This window comes from Gossypium hirsutum, chromosome D11 (assembly GCF_007990345.1).
Source record: "Gossypium hirsutum isolate 1008001.06 chromosome D11, Gossypium_hirsutum_v2.1, whole genome shotgun sequence".
NCBI classification, from domain to species: domain Eukaryota; kingdom Viridiplantae; phylum Streptophyta; class Magnoliopsida; order Malvales; family Malvaceae; genus Gossypium; species Gossypium hirsutum.
The window spans coordinates 3,413,743-3,433,677 of record NC_053447.1 but is presented as its reverse complement, the minus strand read 5'-3'; the positions used below and the strand labels follow the sequence as shown (position 1 = coordinate 3,433,677).

The following is a 19,935-nucleotide window of genomic DNA, read 5'->3' as shown; positions in this document are numbered from 1 at the left end:
TCCTATTTATGGATTAGAACGTGGCTATAAGTAGTTTTAAGGATTGTGTCAAAAATATCTGATCAAAACTTATAGTAAAATTATTAAAAAAATAATAATAATGTAATAAAAATATATATTGCTCATAATATAATAATATAGATGAATAGCATCATTCATTACAACTTTGATGAATTAAGGGAGGATAGTCTTCAATCCAATAAGATTCAGACAAGGAGAATGGTTTGTTGATAACATTGACGATTGCGGTGTTGAAGCCCCAGCTATGTAGGCATCGTGGACCCTGGGATTTGTCAAAGTAGTTGCACCCAACACAAAAATATCATCATCATCATCTAGGATAATAGTATCAAGAGATCAAGTCAAAGGTAGCACCAAAATTAATTAAGGCAAAGGAAGTTTCCTGTTAATTCTACAAATTGATGCATTTGCAGTCTTCTTTGTCATGTCGACGATGTTGCTGTGGGAAAAAGCTCTTGTTTTTTTAACAAGGAAGCTCCATGGACATCATTCCCCTGATTCCTAATAGCCCAGATTATCATTACAAAAGTTTCCAGTGCTGCCAATAAATGGTCATTTATTACATGGATTTTTTATTAGAATGTAATTCAAGTATAAATAATATTGGGTAAATTATAGAAATAGTCACTTTTATTTGCCTTAGATTACATATTAGTCACTTATGTTTGAAATATTACGTTTTAATCACTTGCGTTATCGTTTTGTTACGAAGTGATCACTCTACCGTGAAGTTCCATTGCCTCTCTAACGGCGGTCCTGCGCGACAGTACAAATGGGTTTTAAGTGCTTACTTAGATGTCATACGTGACGGTCTAAATTAAATTTATTTATTTAAAAATCTAATTTTATCCTAGCAACTGGACACCCAAGTTGGCATTTAAACCCATTTGGACCGCTATGTAGGACTATCGTTAGGGAGGTAATGGAGTTTAATGGTAGAGTGACCACTTCGTAACAAAACGATAACGTAAGTGACTAAAACATAATATTTCAAACAAAAATGACTAAAATGCAATATGAGGGAAACAAAAATGACTATATTTATGGTTTACCCAAAAAATATTGGGAGAACGATACATTTTTATATGAAAAAAAATTAACTTAAGAGATTTCAAAATTGTCTCTGAAATATAACATATTCCTTAGATCTTAATTTTCCAAAAATGGAGATTACTTTTTAAGATAATAAAAATAGAAAGGATACATTTGAATAATTCAAAAATTATAGAGACTAGGACAGAATTAGACTAAAGTTAAAAAAAAAAAGGGTGATGAAGTAAATGATAGATAAGAAATGAAAAAAAGGTGATAAGATATCATGTGACTAATATTTGAAGGAGGGAGATATTTTGTACAAAAATCTCGTTCACAAGGTATGCACAGTGAGTGAAAAAGGCAAGAACGCAAAACTTTGCTAAGGTACACCGGATGGTGTTAAACTACGCACACTCAACCCTACCTGAAACCACAGTAGCCTTAGCTTTTTTTTTTTTTTTTTGCTATTATCTTTCTTAACCTATTTTCAGTTCACATCCATCCAAACCTGCCCGTTAATAGCACGACAAGCCCCATTTCCCCTCCCGTAAAAACAGACCAACCTTTTCCCACCCCCACTAACGTCAAGACAAACGCCGTTACTTGCCAACTATTGACGGAAACACAACGGAAAGCCGCCTTTATTTAATTAACCCCTTTTTAATAGAAAATTTTATTATATTTTAAATCTGCCTGCCCCTCCCCCTAGTACTATCTGGTCCCCTCGATTCCTACCTCCCCTGATAAGTCCACCGGGTGTATCCGGTACGACAACAGGTAATCGGACGGGTTAATGCCGGTTGACGGTTTTTCAGTGGGTTAAAATCTTACCTTGGTTTATATCATTCCCATTTTCCTTCCACGGTTCTGACTCACCCTTGGTTAAGTCTTCTCGACCCCTCATCCCGACACAGACAGACAGACACGAGTAAAAAAAAAAAAAACAACAAACAGAGAGAAAGATAGAGATAAGGGGGAAAACGTTTTTTTTATTTGGTGTTTACGAGCTCTGATTTTTCATCTGTTGCTTCTGCTGCAATTGATGTAAGGTGGAAGAGAAGAAGATAGAGAGGTTGTGGTGTGTTTGTTTGCAGAAGGGGAAGTGAAAACGACTTTTGATAGATTAAAAAAAGTGGATTTTGATTGACTGGATGCGTGAATCGAGAAGATTGTTGATAAAACTGTGAGAAGTATAGGTTTGGTGTTCTAATTTCGTTAGGTTTTCTCTGAAGTCTCAGAGAGATAGTTGATTTTCTGTGGAAAAAGGGAAGCTTTGGTTATTGATGTTTGAACCGCTGGTAGATTTGAGTGGGATTTTAGATTAGGGCTTTTTTAGTATAGATTTGAGGAGTTTGAGAGTGTAGCAGATGTGAGATCTGAGCTAAAAGATTTTTTTTTGAAGAAATGACTACGTCGGAGATATCGATAAAAGGAAATTGTGTCAACGGAAGAGGAGATAGTTTTTCTTCCGGTTATACCGAGCCACGAGATACTAGGAACGCCATGGAAGGGCAGAACGGTCATTCCGCTCGTACAGCTGCCGTCAGAGGTACAAACTTTAACCCCTTTTTCTTCTCACTTCCGTTTGTGGCTTTCCTTTCTCCATTATTGTTGATCTCGAGTTATCTATTTTTTCCTGTCGTTTTAATGTTTTTCTGGCTTCGTTTTGTATGTAGAAACCGTAGACCCCGAAAGGGCGCTGTATACGGAGCTATGGCATGCATGTGCTGGACCTCTGGTGACGGTCCCTCGCGAATTAGAGCGCGTGTTCTACTTTCCTCAAGGTCACATAGAACAGGTTTCGTTTCTACTTTCTCTCTCCCATTTTCTTCCTCCTCAAAGTCACATTGAGAAATTAACGTCCATTGCGGGTGAGTTTTTTAATTTGCTTTATTAACTTTGAGTCCCTGGTGCTTCAGGTTGAGGCGTCTACTCATCAGGTATCAGACCAGCAGATGCCGGTGTATGACCTTCCACCAAAGATCCTTTGTCGTGTGATTAACGTACAACTAAAGGTAACCTTGCTCCTCTATTATAGCGATTTTCCATTTTTTCCCGAGTTTTGTTTTACGAATGGGAAGAATAACTTTTTCTTGTCAATTCTATAGGCTGAACTGGATACTGATGAGGTTTTTGCTCAAGTGACTTTGCTTCCTGAACATAATGTAAGCTTTGGTCCTTGTTTTTTTTTTAATGTATTTTGTTGCTTTATTTGTAGGATTTGTGTTTCTAATGTTGTGTTCTTTGATTTATCTAATGTTTCTAGCAAGATGAGAACATGGTGGACAAGGAGCCTCCCATTCTTGAACCCCCTCGGTTCCAAGTGCATTCGTTTTGCAAAACCCTGACTGCTTCAGATACGAGTACCCATGGTGGATTTTCAGTGCTCAGGCGGCATGCCGATGAATGTCTTCCACCACTGGTTTGTGTCTGTCGGCCATTGATGTCTGGTTCCTTTTTCTTTCTTGTATTTTAACTTGGTTTTGATCCATCTGGGCTTGTTCGTTAACAGGATATGTCGCTGCAACCTCCAACACAGGAGCTGGTTTCTAAGGATTTGCATGGAAATGAGTGGCGATTCCGGCATATCTTCAGGGGTAATACTTCAAGCCAATTGGTTATTATGCTTATAGATAATGCACAGTGGAGCTGTTCCTCTGAGTTCCGTTATAAAATGTCGTTACTAGTTCTGGTCATATTTTTTGTCACTTAGTTTTCTTCAATTTATCTCGTGTGAGGTAAAACCGGTTTAATTTACAATTTGATTAAACTGGATACTACCAGGTCAGCCACGAAGACACTTGCTTCAAAGCGGTTGGAGTGTTTTTGTTAGCTCCAAGAAGCTTGTTGCTGGGGATGCATTTATATTTTTAAGGTTTGCCTGCTTGTTTTGTGCTATGAATTGGGTTTTACTATTGAATTATTTGCTTGAGCTTCAGGATTTATATGCCTAAATGACATGTATTATGTAGAGGCGAGAATGGAGAATTATGCGTTGGTGTACGGCGAGCATTGAGACAACAGGGCAATGTTCCTTCATCGGTTATATCAAGTCATAGCATGCATCTTGGTGTGCTAGCGACAGCATGGCATGCCTACACTACCAGAACCATATTCACTGTGTATTACAAACCCAGGTTTGTAGATCATTTTGACATGCAGTGTAAATTTTTCGTGTGTGATATTCTGAACTTCTCAAAATAGATTACTGGGTGATACAACTTCAACTGTGACATTTCTGTTTTGGTAGAGGAATTGATTGTTGTTTCTTGTATTTAAACTTTTCAATTTTCTGTTACAGGACAAGTCCAGCTGAGTTCATTGTTCCATTTAATCAGTACATGGAGTCGGTAAAGAACAATTACTCAATAGGGATGAGGTTCAAAATGAGATTTGAAGGTGAAGAAGCTCCTGAACAGAGGTACAATTCATGTTCTCCTTTTCTGGCTACATGAAAACTATCTCCTTCATGAAATTTCTCCTAAGGGTAAAGTTTCCAACTCGATATGTGAACAAGTTGAGATAATTTGTTTCAATATTTTGTTTTCAGGTTTACTGGAACAATAGTTGGAATCGAAGATGCTGATCCAAAAAGGTGGCAGGGTTCCAAATGGAGATGCCTGAAGGTAGAATTTTTTAATCTTATCAAGTTTTGATAGGTTTTTCCATGCAAATTTTTTAACAATGTTCAAATTCCTCTTATAGGTGCGATGGGATGAAACGTCTACAATACCTCGTCCAGAGAGAGTTTCTCCTTGGAAAATTGAACATGCTTTGTCTCCTCCTGCCCTTAATCCCCTTCCAATGCCCCGGCCAAAAAGGCCTCGAACTAATGCTGTATCTTCATCCCCTGATTCCTCTGTACTTAGTAGGGAAGGTAGGTGATGTGTTTGAAATAGTATTTCAGTTTTCACGGAACAGCTTTTCTCTAACGATGTATTAACTAAGTTCATCATTCAGGTTCTTCCAAAGTTACTGTAGACCCTTTGCCGGCCAGTTCATTTTCAAGGGTCTTGCAAGGTCAAGAATTCTCGACCTTGAGAGGCACATTTGCTGAGAGTAATGATTCTGAAACTGCTGATAGGTCAGTGATGTGGCCACCTTCAATAGATGATGAGAAGATTGATGTAGCTCATGGTGAAAGAAAATTTGGGTCAGAGAATTGGATGCCCTCTAGGAGGCATGAACCAACTTACACAGATTTGCTCTCAGGTTTTGGGTCGAATGCTGATACATCGCGCGGATATTATCCTTCCTTTGTTGATCAAACTTCAGTAGCTGGTAATTCGGGGAAAAAACAATTACTAGGTCAAGAAGGGAAGCTTGGCTCTTGGTCCCTCCTGCCATCTGGTCTCTCACTCAAGTTGTCTGACAGTAGTACAGACCCTCCTTTGCAAGGTTCTGATGTGCCTTGTCAGGCGCGGGGAAATGGTAGATTTAGTGGTTTTGGTGACTACCCTATACTTGAAGGTCGTAGGATTGAATGCTCACGTGGTAATTGGTTGATGCCTCCCCCAACCACTTCTTGTTATGATAATTCAATCCAGTCAAGAGATTTAATGCCGAAAACATCATTGGCTCAAGAGCATAAGAATGGAAAATCTAGAGAAGGAAACTGCAAGCTCTTTGGTATTCCTCTCATAAGTGCTTCTAGCGCATCAGAGCCTGCAGTCTCTCATATTAGTGCTTTCGCCAAGCCTGTAGGACATATGCAAGCTGCATTGCACCAGGTTCATGCACTTGAATCTGATAAAAGGTCTGAAAATTCAAACGCCTCCCAGATGGCAGAGGATGTTTCTGCTTTTAATGAGCAGGAGAAAATAGTGAAGCTGGGTCAGCCCCATGCACGGGAGTTTCAAAGCAAACTGTCTACTGCTTCAACTAGGAGTTGTACTAAGGTTCTTTCTCTTGTCTTTGATAGTTAAGCTTGCTGTTATGAAATCTGCGAAGGACATGCTCAAATTTCTTTTTATTTTCAGGTTCTCATGCAGGGGACTGCTCTTGGAAGGTCTGTGGACCTTACCAAGTTCAACAACTATGATGAGTTGATCGCTGAATTGGATCAATTATTTGAGTTTGGAGGTGAATTAATGGCCCCTCAAAAGAACTGGCTTGTTGTTTATACTGATGATGAGGGTGATATGATGCTTGTTGGCGATGATCCTTGGCAGTAAGATTTCTGCATCTTTCGATTTCATTTTAACTCGTTATACTTTTGATGATTTATACCTTTTTTCAATACTTGCTTGTGATTTAGGGAATTTTGTGCCATGGTCCGCAAGATTGGTATCTACACTAGGGAAGAGGTCCAGAAGATGAAGCCAGGGTCGTTGGGTTCAAAGTTTGAGGACATTCCAGTTCCCACAGAAGGTACAGTTGCAAAAGAAGTGAACTGTCCATCAGCATCTAGTGCAAAGAATTGTTCAGGGTAACTCTATAGGTGCGTATACCATATATTTTTTTATCATTTCAAAGGGTATTATATTACATAATGAGTAAAACCAGTGCATTTTTTGGTTGTTTCAGGTTTTTGATGGAGACATGAGGAGTGGCATAGTAAAATTTCTGTCCTGTTGGAAAGAACATGAACTACTCAAGTTAAAAACTGGTTTGCGATGCTATTAGCATCAAGTTTGCCTCACAAATCAGAATCCAGATATAAGCACGAATGGTCTGATCCGATTTTGGATAATGTTGTGGCATCAATAGCGTATGGTGTTTTTCATTTTTATTTTTATATATACATATAAATATGTATACCCGAATCTGAATTTCATGCATGGCTCCACCGGCCTTGCTTTTGCAACCCCCCCCCCCTTCCTATGTACATATAAGATGTTTCAACCCCCTTTTTCTTCAAGCTGTGAATGTAAGTAGGGTTAATACAGCCACCTAATGTGTTTTCAATTAAAAGTAATACTTTTTTTTAAGTCAAAAAATATTGGTGCATTTTCCGCAGGGGAGAGATGGTCATCGAAAATACTGTAATGTGGTTGCCAAGTAATGCTACTCTTGTTGCGGAAAGGATCGATTCGAGAACTCCGATATGACTACAAGTAAATTGACCGGAACGAAAAATAAAGTGAACACAAGGATTTACGTGGTTCGGCTTTAATGCCTACGTCCACGGGCAGAGGCGAAAAGAAATTTCACTATAACAAGATGAAGATTACAAGTGTTTTACACTCAAGACACAACCCGAGAACCTCACAACTCTCAACCCCTATAGAAAACCCGAAAGCTAAAATCCTAGCTTTCAAAGAACAAGCTTTGCTCTCTCTTGGTTTGGGATGATGAATATGGCTAATGAACCTCTCTATTTATAAGAGAGTTCAAGGACATAATTGTCCAAAACTTTGGCAAAGATTTGTGGTTGAAAATGGACACCAACAACCATCCACTAATCCACTACCACCAACAACCCACTACCAACAACAACAATCCACTACCAATTTTAAGCCATTTCTTAACAAATCTCCACCTTGGCTTGAAATTTACCAAGCTGAACATCATAGTGAATTCCTCGAACTGGATCACCTCTTCCAAACGCCTCTCTGGCGCTAATCAATCCCGAATACCTATCAAGTCCAAGCAATGCTTGAACTTATATGCAGGGATCACCTTAGTTAACATATCTGCAGGATTCTTCTCGGTAGCAACCTTGCTGATAACAATGTCACCTTGCGTAACATGTTCCCGAACAAAATGATATCTGACATCAATGTGTTTGGTCCGTTCATGAAACATCTGATTTTTAGTCAGATGTATGGCACTCTGGCTATCGCAAAATACAACAGTGAAATCCTGTTGTAAACCCAAACTGCTTACTAGACCTTTCATCCACAATGCTTCTTTCACTGCTTCTGCTAACGCCATATATTCCGCCTCAGTCGTAGATAAGGCTACGGTAGACTGTAACACAGCTTTCCAACTAATGGCTCCTCCAGAATAAGTGAAAACATAACCCGTCAGAGATCTTCTTTTGTCCAGATCTCCAGCATAATCAGAGTCCACATAGCCCGTGACACTGCTAGTGCAGTCACTCTGATCATATACCAAGCATAAATCTGCAGAACCTCTCAAGTACCTGAGAATCCATTTCACGGCCTGCCAGTGTTCCTTGCCAGGACAACTCATGTATCTGCTGACCACACTAACTGCATGTGAAATGTCTGGACGAGTGCAAACCATTGCATACATCACGCTTCCAACTGCACTCGAGTATGGAATGTGAGACATTTGCTGCTTTTCTTCATCAGATTGTGGTGACAACTCTGCAGAGAGTTTGAAATGTGGTGCCAACGGAGTACTCACAGTTTTCGCTTTATCCATGCCGAAGCGTTGAAGAACCTTTTCAATGTAGTTCTTCTGCGACACACGAAGCTTGCCCGCCTTGCGATCTCTGTGAATATCCATGCCCAAAATTTTCTTGGCAGCACCCAGATCCTTCATCTCGAACTCACCACTCAACTGCGACTTTAACTTGTTGATTTCCGACATGTTTTTGGAAGCAATTAACATGTCATCAACATACAGCAACAAATAAATGTGCGAACCATCTGAGAGCTTCCGATGATAGACACAAGCATCATAGTCACATCTTGTGTAACCATGCTGAATCATGAAGCTATCAAACCGCTTGTACCACTGCCTTGGGGATTGTTTCAATCCATATAAAGACTTCTTTAATAGACAGACATGGTCTTCTTTACCAGGAACTGTAAAACCCTCTGGTTGACGCATGTAGATTGTTTCCTCGAGCTCACCATGCAAGAACGCCGTTTTTACGTCAAGCTGCTCAAGTTCTAGATCAGACTTGGCCACCATGGCAAGTAATACACGAATGGAAGAATGCTTTACGACTGGGGAGAAAACTTCATTGTAGTCAATCCCCTCTTTCTGAGTGAAGCCTTTAGCAACCAATCGTGCCTTGAATCTAGTTGCTTCAACCCCTAGGATGCCTTCCTTTTTCTTGAAGACCCATTTGCAACCAACTATCTTCTGGTTACTTGGCGGCTTAACCAACTCCCAAGTATGGTTCTTGTGAAGAGATTCTATCTCCTCACTCATAGCAATTGCCCACTGTGCCGACTCATCACACGTGACAGCCTCATTATAACTGGAAGGTTCTATACCAATGGACTCCGCCACACTGAGCGCGAAAGACACCAGATTAGCGTAACGCGGATTTGGTTTGATTTGTCTCTTCGTTCTTCCAGTGGCAATGCTATATGGTTTTTCTTGAGGTGACTCATCTTCATCGGAATCTTGCACCTCAACTTGATCATCCTGGACTGAAGTACCTTCCGTAGGAATTGGAGCGTCCACCTGACACTCCACCTGCTTCTCAACACCGTGATCTCCCATTCTATCTGACTCCTCATTTTCCCGGGAATTTGTGGTGGATCGAAGCATGGATGACTCATCAAAAGTCACATCTCTGCTGATGATGAACTTGGACGAAACCGGATCAGGACACCACAACCTGTATCCTTTCACCCCTTGGCCGTATCCAAGAAATATGCATTTCTTCGCCCTCGGTTTGAGTTTTCCCTCATTTACATGAGCATACGCAGGGCAGCCAAACACTCTTAAACCAGAGTAATCAGCAGGAGAACCAGACCATACTTCCTCAGGAGTCTTCAGCTCAATAGCTGTTGACGGAGATCTGTTAACCAAATAACAAGCAGTATTAACAGCTTCAGCCCAAAATTCTTCACCGAGCCCAGCATTTGATCGCATGCAACGAGCTCGCTCCAAGAGAGTTCTATTCATGCGTTCTGCAACTCCATTTTGTTGTGGTGTTCGACGAACAGTGCGGTGTCTCACTATTCCTTCATTTTTGCAGAACTCATTGAATTCACCTGAGCAAAACTCCAAGCCATTATCCGTCCGGAATCGCTTGATCTTCTTTCCTGTTTGATTTTCGATCAAAGCTTTAAATTGCTTGAAGTTGATGAGAACCTCATACTTGCTCTTCAGAAAATACACCCAAACCTTTCTCGAGTAATCATCGATAAAGGTAAGCAGATATCTGTAACCACCTTTAGAAATTGTCGGAGAAGGCCCCCAAAGGTCAGAATGGAAGTAATCCACTGTGCCTTTTGTCTTGTGAATCCCAGTGCTGAACTTTACCCGAGTCTGCTTACCGAAGACGCAGTGCTCACAGAAATTCAACTTTCCTGTACACTGCCCAGACAATAATCCTCGTTTGCTTAGCACCGATAAGCCTCTCTCGCTCATATGCCTGAGCCGCATATGCCATAACTTCGTGGTGTCAGAATCTAGATCATCTGATGATGACACTCCCGCAACACCTGTAACCGAGGAACCATCGAGGAAGTAAAGGCCCCGCTCCAAATTACCACGTATCACAGTCAAAGCACCCGAGAATACCTTGAGAACTCCACCTTCAGCAGAGTACCGAAAGCCTTTCTTGTCCAACGTACTCAAAGAGATCAAATTTTTCTTCATTTCTGGAATGTGCCGAACATCAGTTAGAGTTCTAACAATACCGTCAAACATCTTTATACGAACTGTGCCAATCCCCATGACTTGACATGCGTGGTCATTTCCCATTAGTACTGAACCAGAATGCTTCTCGTATGTTGAGAATGCATCTTTCGAAGTACTTATATGAAATGTAGCTCCCGTATCAAGAATCCATCTCCCACCAGCGTAAGAGTCGGATACTGCAAGAACGATCTCGGCATCACTTGAAGAATCTGCATCAGCTACATTCGCACGATCATTTTGTTGCTCCTGTGATTCTGATTTCTCCTTCCTTTTCGGACAATCTACCTTCATGTGCCCGTACTTCTTACAGTAGTAGCACTGTATTCTCTTCTTGGACTGCGATCTAGGATGGCTTTTACTTGAACTTCCACCCTTTGCCTTGGATCTTCCTCGAGCAACCAAGCCTTCGCCTTCATTGTTTTCGACCACCTTACCAGTGATTTTCTTCCTCAACTCACTGGAACTTAAGGCATTTTTCACCTCCTCTAGAGTCAGGTCATCACGACCGTACATCATTGTATCAACAAAATTCTCATACGAGGGAGGCAAAGAACACAAAACAATTATTGCTTGGTCCTCATCATCGATTTTGTTATCGATATTATTCAAATCCATGATAATGGAATTGAATTTATCCAGGTGCTGGGAAACAGGTGTACCTTCCTCCATCTTCAGGGCATAGAGTCTTTGCTTGAGGTAGAGCCGGTTCGTCAATGACTTCGTCATGTACTTGCTCTCTAACCGGAGCCACAAACCGGACGCGGTTTTCTCATCCGCTACTTCTCGTAGCACTTCATCTCCTAGACATAGCAGAATAGCACTATGTGCTCTTTCTAGCATGTCATCCTTTTGCTCTTCCGAAAGCGTGCTTGGTAATTTATCTTTACCAGACAATGCTTTTAGCAATCCTTGTTGAACCAGCACTGCCCGCATCTTGATGCGCCATAAACTGAAACTATTTTTCCCGGTAAATTTCTCGACATCATACTTAGTCGATGAAACACTTGTAGCCATAATTTGGAACCTTTGAATGAATGATAATATTTTCTTCCTGATGTGAAAGATCAGACAAAGCTGCAGTCACAGGGCAATTCAGAAAATATTATCACTCCTTCAACTATGCTCTGGTACCAATTTGTTGCGGAAAGGATCGATTCGAGAACTCCGATATGACTACAAGTAAATTGACCGGAACGAAAAATAAAGTGAACACAAGGATTTACGTGGTTCGGCTTTAATGCCTACGTCCACGGGCAGAGGCGAAAAGAAATTTCACTATAACAAGATGAAGATTACAAGTGTTTTACACTCAAGACACAACCCGAGAACCTCACAACTCTCAACCCCTATAGAAAACCCGAAAGCTAAAATCCTAGCTTTCAAAGAACAAGCTTTGCTCTCTCTTGGTTTGGGATGATGAATATGGCTAATGAACCTCTCTATTTATAAGAGAGTTCAAGGACATAATTGTCCAAAACTTTGGCAAAGATTTGTGGTTGAAAATGGACACCAACAACCATCCACTAATCCACTACCACCAACAACCCACTACCAACAACAACAATCCACTACCAATTTTAAGTCATTTCTTAACAACTCTCTTATCTGCTTTTATAGCCAGATCCATTGTATTTTGTAAGTGAAGGCAATCCATTTTTGACTACGACGTTAACGGTGGAATTCCCATCTCTGTGACCAGTGGTGGCCGGTGGACTAGTGGGGTTGGGTTTTGAATAATCACATATGGCTTCTTACTTTCTACTGCGAAAATAATGTGGAATCCTGTCAAAATTAAATTTGCCATGGTATGACTTTGACATAATAATATTTATCTCATCACTTCTACGAAACTGAGTGGATCAAGTGTAAAGGGCAGCGCAGTGCAGTTCCAGGTCTGATCAAATCACATCATGTCAGACCCCCTGGGACATAAAATAATAATACCGTCTTCACCTCAATGGGCTATTTTTATAAATTATAGATATAATTAATATATTTTTGGGGACATTGATATAATTAATATTTTTATTTTTACATAAAATATTTGTTTTTATATGTAAAGTTAAAAAAATTGAAATATAAAATATGATTTTTTTTAAAAAAAATTAGGTTTTATCAGAATATGCTGTATCGGTGTCAAAAGAAAAGTAAAAAGGCCAGATACGATCCTGACAACCTTACTATTCCTATACGCATGTTTTTGGTGAGGCAAAAGGAGTACAGATTTGCTAGGATGAAGTCTTTTCCACCAAAAGTCAGTTCATGCCTGCTGATGTTACTAACGAGAAAGTTGGGTTTGTTAAGGGATTTTTCTCATTTATACAAATTACCATTGCTTAAACAAAAACAGGCTTATACCAACCGACCAAATCTTACACTATCATTACTGGAACAAAACCATGTTCATAACTTTGTTACTTAAAAAAAAAGTACATCTTTCCTAGGGTCTTTTAAAGGTTAGTGCAATCTTTAATGATCTCTCACATGCATTGTCTGATAAATAATATTCTATCTTCTTAATTTTCCTTTGGAAATATTATCAATTTTAATTTATTAGAACTGTTCAGCAAAAGCTAGCAGAAATCCCGTGGCATAAACGCTAGCGCTGGAGGCTAACCATGCCGGAAAACGAAACCTTAAAGCACAAGGAAGAAATAAGGTGTCCATTAGAGGGACAACAGGCAGCCATAGCGGGAGTATCGATACTCCTATATGCAAAAGAGACCTGAAAACCCATTGGAAACCTTGAGATTATTTTTGGATTCAAAGAACCAAGCCTAAAACAGAACAATGGATCCAGCAATAAAAAACCCAAAACGAACTATGTAACTAGAGGCCCCTAAAAGTTGAGGGATCTCTGCTAGCCCCCTCCAATCCAAGTCCTTTCATAGCACTGAGTTTTTTACACCCGAAGAAAAACTTGAAAAGGGACCAAGCACCTGAAATTTAACGACCTTAGTGAAAACCCCAAGTTGAGATGAAACTAATTCGAGCCTCGGATACGGTGCTCAAATTAAATCGGAGTTAGAGCTTTATCTGAATCAAACTTGAATAATTTGCAAATATAGGTGTTTACTTATCATGCAACACAGACCACCTTGCCCTGGTCATTATGGGGTTGGGGGGGGGGGGACTAAGCGCAGCAGTCATGAGAAGCTTATCCTAATAAAACCCAGAAATTCAGACGATAGAATTCTAGAATGCTGAAAAAAGATGAGTATCTTCCAAAAGTTCAGTTAATGGCGAGTTTCCCACCAGTTCAAATTAATTTAAAAGCTCTCATGTTGTTCTCTCACTATTATTGTCTTTTGATTTGTTTGGCACAATCGACTTGTAAACACTTGAAACACTTGAAACAAAAGTGCAATTTGCTTGTTTGATAGAATTTGCTGAAGAACCCTAAATCATATTGTTGAAACCAGCTGAATCCAATAGTACAGCTTTGATCTGCTCAGGATGGATGTCCTGCCCTTCCTTGCATTGCTGAAAAATATGAACACATCAAATGATAATGTGTCGGATAAGGGTAGTTCAAGTTTTTCAACATATGACAGTGGATGTCGGATACAGGTATTTTAAGAAAATGAAGAGTCAGAGGAGTAACATTGATTAAGCAGTACACGGTTCAGGCTTTTCCTCTGTTGCTTGACCTTAGCTTGTTTAAAAAGGAAATGAGAAAGTTTATGATGGTCAGAGATTGTACCTCAGCTCGAAAGATATCCATGGCAAAGCCATTAAAACAGCTAATGACTGCTTGTTGAATATCAAGCCCAAGACTGTCCAAAGCCCTCATTGTTGAGAGCAAAAGGCCTGGTCTGCGCCCACAAAACATGTGGATGTTTACAGCTTTTCCTTCTCTCAGCCTTACTTCAACCTATATATACATCGAACTGAGCTCAAGTATGCTAGAAACAAGAATGAACTAAACATATACAATAGAGAGAAAGCTGAATGCAACTTTTCAATCTAAAGAGATGAGTTTTTACCCTTGCTGGCTGCCCATTGGGACTCGGTAACGAACTAGGGCAAAGCTCATCCTTGATACGACAAGGCAAGGTAGCCGGAGTGGGAGTCAAAGGATGGAAACTGGTTGTAGGTGTGAGCGAAGAGCTACCAGGGTTCGACTCCAATTCGTTATGGAGATCATTGATCCTTTGCAGTAGTTCCTTCAGGTACTCAATGGCATCCCCAAGAATAGATGCTCTATCCATCTATTAGTACAAAGGATAAAGTAAATCGTATGACCATCAATTAACTGCAGAAACTTAGCATTACCAATTATCCCTTTCTATGGCCATATATCGTCATCAGTATCACGAATTTAAACAATCAAATAACTGATGAAAACTACTAAACGCCATGAATGATTCGAATGCAACGGAATGTAAAAAGCAAGGAGAATATAACAGCCTTCACTTACTGAAATGGGGTCCAAAGAACTAAGTTGACATTTAAAACACTCTTACCAGACTCCATGTGAGAGACATTAATGCAACTTTCTCTTAAGCATTTGATACCATTCATTCACATAAAATGCAAAAAATGTAACACCATGAAAGCAAAACAATAAAGCTTAACACACACACACATAGACACAATAATTCATACTCTGCATTCACGAGATACAAACGAAAAGGAAAGTGAAGGGACATTCTTACTTTGCTAATCTTTGGAACAACTGACCGCAACATGTAAAGCCTATCATTGAGTTTCTTTCGACGGCGCCTCTCGGCCATTAAATTTTTAGCAGGAAGACCTTTCCTTTTACCCTTTTGATCTCCTCCAGTAACTGTACTGTTTGCATTTGAGGTGTTCCCACCATTTTTAAGAGCTTCCTCAACTTTGTTATTCTCAGTGAACTCATCTGAATCATAATTCAAAGCTGACCCATCAATGCTTACATCTTCTAGTTCATCTCTGTTGTAATTTTTTTTCTTTTCATTCTCTTTGTTCATTTCTTTCTTCCCTTTATCCCCCTCAGTTCCACTGGGAGCATTAATGTTTCCTCCACTTAAAACCCCGAAATTCCCTCCATTATCAGCTAAATTCTTCCTCAAAGCAGCTCTTTTTTGGAACAGAGTTGGCTGTGCTCCCACTGAAGGGAAGCTATCCAATGGTCTTAGCAGCTTAGACCTATTTAGAAACAGAGGATTCCCTGGATTCTCATTAAACCCTTGAAAACCGGCGAACCCACCACCGTTTTCCGTCAGCTGAACCACTCGAGAACCCGAGAATTGAGTCTCGGGGCAGGAATTAGCAGTGTCTAACTGATTACCAGGGCTTAAATCGGTGAAACCACCCAAAACCCTAGTATGTTCCCGGTTTAATAAAGTAGTAGCATTTGTTGTTGCTTGGTTGTCAAGGAACCCAATTTCACCCAAATCAAACCCATGGTCTAAAGGGTTATTAGAAACAACATTAAGGAACGAAGATAAGCTTGGTTTTGGCTGCAAAAAGAACTGTACCTGAGATGGGTCAATATTGTTAAAAACAGAGGAAGATGGTGAACATGAAGAAGAAGAATCCACTGGTCGCTGCTGCTGCTGCTGCTGCTGCTGATGATGATGCAGCAAGAGATTATCTTGATGGTCACCAAGATTTGGAGAAAACGAAAGTTCTCTAATATCATGATGGCTCGAAATACCATTGTTTGGAACGTACCATTCATCATCTAACATGGATTTGAATGAAGATAAAGAAGAACCCATCATTTCTTTGTTCTCCATTATAACACTGTTGTTGTTGTTGTTGTTATTACCGTTGGTTCTGTTCCATGAAGATGAGTGTTCATCTTCTTTAGTACCTTCCATCCAAACCAAACCGCTATTCACCCTTGAAAGCATGCTTTTCTGGACAACTCTCGCTTCTGCATAAAAAAAAAAGTTTTTTTTTCCTAAAATTGTCTTTCTTGGGAAAGTGAGAGAAGCAAAGCTGAGTTTGTTTTGTTGAGCGGTTACGGAGTTAAATAAAGGGACAGCTTCGAAAGAGAGAGAAAGAGAGAGTGGAGAAGAAAGCTGCAGAGGGAAAAGGGCAAAAGCTTTTAGATTGAACCAACAAAAAAATGGATTAAATAAATAAAATAATAGATTATGAATAATATAATTAAATATATAAGGTTATCTACATTCTCCAAATAGCAAAATGAATCCACTTTTTGTTGCCAAATATTTAAAAGGGTTCAGAAATTTTTACTCTTTTTGTACTTTGATTATAGTCGATTTATAAATTGTTTAATATTTATTAGTGATTCGTTTACATGCTAAAAGGACACTTTTTTTTTATTAAAAATAAAAATGTAAGCTTTATTAACCGAAAAAGCGACCTTCCTTCTTTGGCTTTGTCGATGAAGACGCTAGAAACCTTAACGACCGTTTTGCAACTTTGAGTGTACCTTCTTTTTCGATTCCATCACTTATATTTAATTGAAAAATAATTTTATCATTTTAATCCTGAAATGAGAATATAAAACTTGTTCGGAAATGGGATTTATGTGAAGATTGTAATTTTAAAAATTGGAAATATGTACAGAAATATAATAATTATGTCAATGTCAGAAATAATTTGCATGGAAGGGCTCCCAAGCATCTCGTGATTCCCTTCATTTCTTGATGATTTCACCTTCATATACACCCACCTCTGTCCCTTCTCACTTCTCTAGTCTTTTTCAGGTAATCTTTTTTTCTCAAATTTAAAGATAAAAACATAAAAATAAATATTTACTGTGGAGGGCCTACTGAATCTATAACCAAATATCACACAATGGACCAATTTTAAATGTAATAAAGGCTGTATCATGTAAGAGATACGAACCAAAGAGTAGCCTACCCTTGTTGTTTTGTGTATTTTGGGTCTATTATTAAGGATGACCACAAAAATATCTGAAATCCATTGGTTTTCATCCGGGGGTTTTAAGAAGAAATGATTTTTTTTATATTATTTATGTTCGAAGTTTGTAATTGTCCCTTTCAATAATATCACCTCCAAAGATAACACGGATTTTAGCGTGTGATGAGTTTGTTTTTAATATAATTTTCAAGGTTGGCTTCCTAATATCTTTACTAAAATAATTTTTTTTTACATTTTATAATATTTTATATTTTTAAATTGTATAGATTTTATATATGGGGGAGTGCTTCCATTTTCAAATTCTCAAAAACTTCAATTTGTAGTTTAATGGGAGGCATAGTGATTCCTGAGTGCTCCCTTCTTCAAGAAAAACATATTCATTAATAACAAATGGCTTAATGGGGGGTCTTAACGGGTGATTAGATGGTCATTTCTTATGCGTGATAAGAGATACGTGGATAATCAACCATTAAATGACATTGTAGATAATATAAAGTGAAAGGTCACTTGTGGGTGTCTTTTAGATCAATTCTCATATTGTTATGTACCACAATCAGAATACTATAAAATTTAGGACAAAACAATGAGTAGTTATAAGCGAAAATTAGATCGAGTCAAGGTGAGTCAACTCTATACAAAATTTGAAACATTTTAAACTTATCAACAACCATAAAAATCATATACATGAAATATTGTAGCTAGGCATGTCGACGTGCGTAGCTTAATGTAAATTGACATGTGTTCTTTATTTTGTTTTTATCATTTTATTGTTGTCATGTATCTCTTTTTTTAAAATATTTATTTTTTTAAAAATATTTTATTGCTAACCTCTAACATTACTTGTGAAGTTTAAAAACTCTAATATACTATATATTAATCCTATATATATTTAACTTTTGTGTGATATTAATTGAAAAAATATTTTATTTAAAGAAATTAAATGATGTTTTAAAATAATTGGATTGTATATTCACTTGGGGATCAATTTAAGATACAAATCCAATTAAAAGGTTTTTTTTAAAAATAAAATTATATAAATATTTATTTTTATTTTTTCAGATTTTTTTTATTTTAAGGGATAAATATCAAATTTATACATACACATTGACAAATGATATTTGAACTGTGATTCATATGTATACATGAAACTTTGATTTTGATCTTATAGTACACGTGTAAAGAAATGAACACATACATTTTTTTCATGTTAGATTAATAGAACTGTTTGCGTATGCAATATATCAACGTAAAATAATGTTAATTCGATAGTATTATTAGTAATTTGTAAAAATAGAATCGAATCAAAATTATATATATAAAATTATAGAAAATTAAAATTTCTTGTATGACCTTACACATTAACTTAAAATCATATATAGTTTTAATATTTATCCCTAATTTTAAATGATGTATTTAAATAGTTGAACTCCATATCTTCTTACTTCATTCACTTGCACAATATTTGTATATTTTAAAATTATTTATGTAAAAGCATTGATCCATACACAGGTCAATTTAAAATATATATACCTACTCTCACATTAAATAAAATTTAGTTTAAAATTGATTTAATTTATTATTTAAATAAAAAGAATATTAAAAATTTTGAAAATCCCCAACAAAGAGGAGAGTTAATGCTAATTTTTATAAATTTTGATATATATATATATATTATAGAAATACATTTATAATTAATATATATCTAAAACATTCATATAATATATCGTGGCCGAAAAATATATCATCTATCAAATATTTACATAAAATTTAAATAAGTTACCAATAAGTGTTAGGTGCGAATTTTGAAGATCATATTTGTTAAAAAAGATAACTAGAAACCCAAACATAAAATTAAAAACCAACATGAAGAATTAAAATAAACGAGTTGCAGCGAGGGTGGCTGGCATTGGGTTTGGTTAGTGAATGAAGGAGTGTGTGTTTAATATTTCTTGACCAAGCTCGTGAACCTTTGGGTTGTGGATATATTGCAAAAACCAATTTGCCCTTCAATCTGCCTTTACTTTTACCCAAATCTTTGGCCTTCAATAATTTTGCATACAAGTTGCCAGAATGGATGAGTTCAATATTTAATGATGTGCAACTACTGGAGAAGGTTTTAAAAGTTTAAATTTTGCTTGATGAAATTGGGTTTTTGTGTGTCATTTCATCTTTTACTAGGCTGGGCAAACAAATAATGGAAGCTTGGGAGCCAAAACTACAGTCCGTGTTGTCTCTGACCCCTCAAAGTTCATCACTTGGGAACCATTCTCTGCAATTATGAACTCAACAATTCACTGTAGGTTACGCTTTTTCTAGATTATTTCACTGATAATGGCTAAACTGTATGTCCCAGAAAAAAAAAAAGAGCTTCACTCAATGGCTTATTCTTCGGTAACTAACAAGGTTTAAACACATCAATTCCCTTCTCCAACAAGCTAAATAGTACTCATAATTTGACTGCAAAATGGGATGTGGGTTCATATTATCTCATGCTTTTCTGCAACGATGATGGCTCTC

General features: G+C 37.9%; 2 protein-coding genes across 2 annotated transcripts; one reads left to right on the top strand and one right to left on the bottom strand.

Moving 5' to 3' along the window:
• The first annotated feature begins 1,395 nt into the window (after positions 1 to 1,395).
• On the top strand, positions 1,396 to 6,947 carry LOC107944673 (auxin response factor 2). The gene is made up of 15 exons (XM_041105543.1): positions 1,396 to 2,605; positions 2,733 to 2,854; positions 2,976 to 3,071; positions 3,165 to 3,221; positions 3,323 to 3,478; positions 3,569 to 3,653; positions 3,841 to 3,931; positions 4,029 to 4,193; positions 4,358 to 4,477; positions 4,607 to 4,682; positions 4,762 to 4,933; positions 5,017 to 5,954; positions 6,036 to 6,226; positions 6,314 to 6,496; positions 6,583 to 6,947. The coding sequence occupies exons 1-14, from the start codon at positions 2,461 to 2,463 to the stop codon at positions 6,486 to 6,488; spliced, it is 2,589 nt and encodes an 862-aa protein (XP_040961477.1). The 5' UTR covers positions 1,396 to 2,460; the 3' UTR covers positions 6,489 to 6,496; positions 6,583 to 6,947.
• Positions 6,948 to 13,794: 6,847 nt separating this feature from the next.
• On the bottom strand, positions 13,795 to 16,716 carry LOC107912064 (transcription factor ICE1). The gene is made up of 4 exons (XM_016840107.2): positions 15,231 to 16,716; positions 14,559 to 14,783; positions 14,276 to 14,446; positions 13,795 to 14,055 (listed from the first exon to the last, which is right to left on the bottom strand). The coding sequence occupies exons 1-4, from the start codon at positions 16,413 to 16,415 to the stop codon at positions 13,972 to 13,974; spliced, it is 1,665 nt and encodes a 554-aa protein (XP_016695596.2). The 5' UTR covers positions 16,416 to 16,716; the 3' UTR covers positions 13,795 to 13,971.
• Positions 16,717 to 19,935: the final 3,219 nt, after the last annotated feature.

Coding starts and splice junctions, on each gene's coding strand:
- LOC107944673 (XM_041105543.1), top strand. CDS start 2,461: ATGACTACGTCGGAGATATCGATAAAAGGAAATTGTGTCAACGGAAGA. Junction 3,222..3,322: donor CTTTGCTTCCTGAACATAAT/GTAAGCTTTGGT, acceptor TAATGTTTCTAG/CAAGATGAGAACATGGTGGA. Junction 3,932..4,028: donor GATGCATTTATATTTTTAAG/GTTTGCCTGCTT, acceptor TGTATTATGTAG/AGGCGAGAATGGAGAATTAT.
- LOC107912064 (XM_016840107.2), bottom strand. CDS start 16,415: ATGCTTTCAAGGGTGAATAGCGGTTTGGTTTGGATGGAAGGTACTAAA. Junction 14,784..15,230: donor TTGTTCCAAAGATTAGCAAA/GTAAGAATGTCC, acceptor TTGTACTAATAG/ATGGATAGAGCATCTATTCT. Junction 14,447..14,558: donor CCAATGGGCAGCCAGCAAGG/GTAAAAACTCAT, acceptor ATGTATATATAG/GTTGAAGTAAGGCTGAGAGA.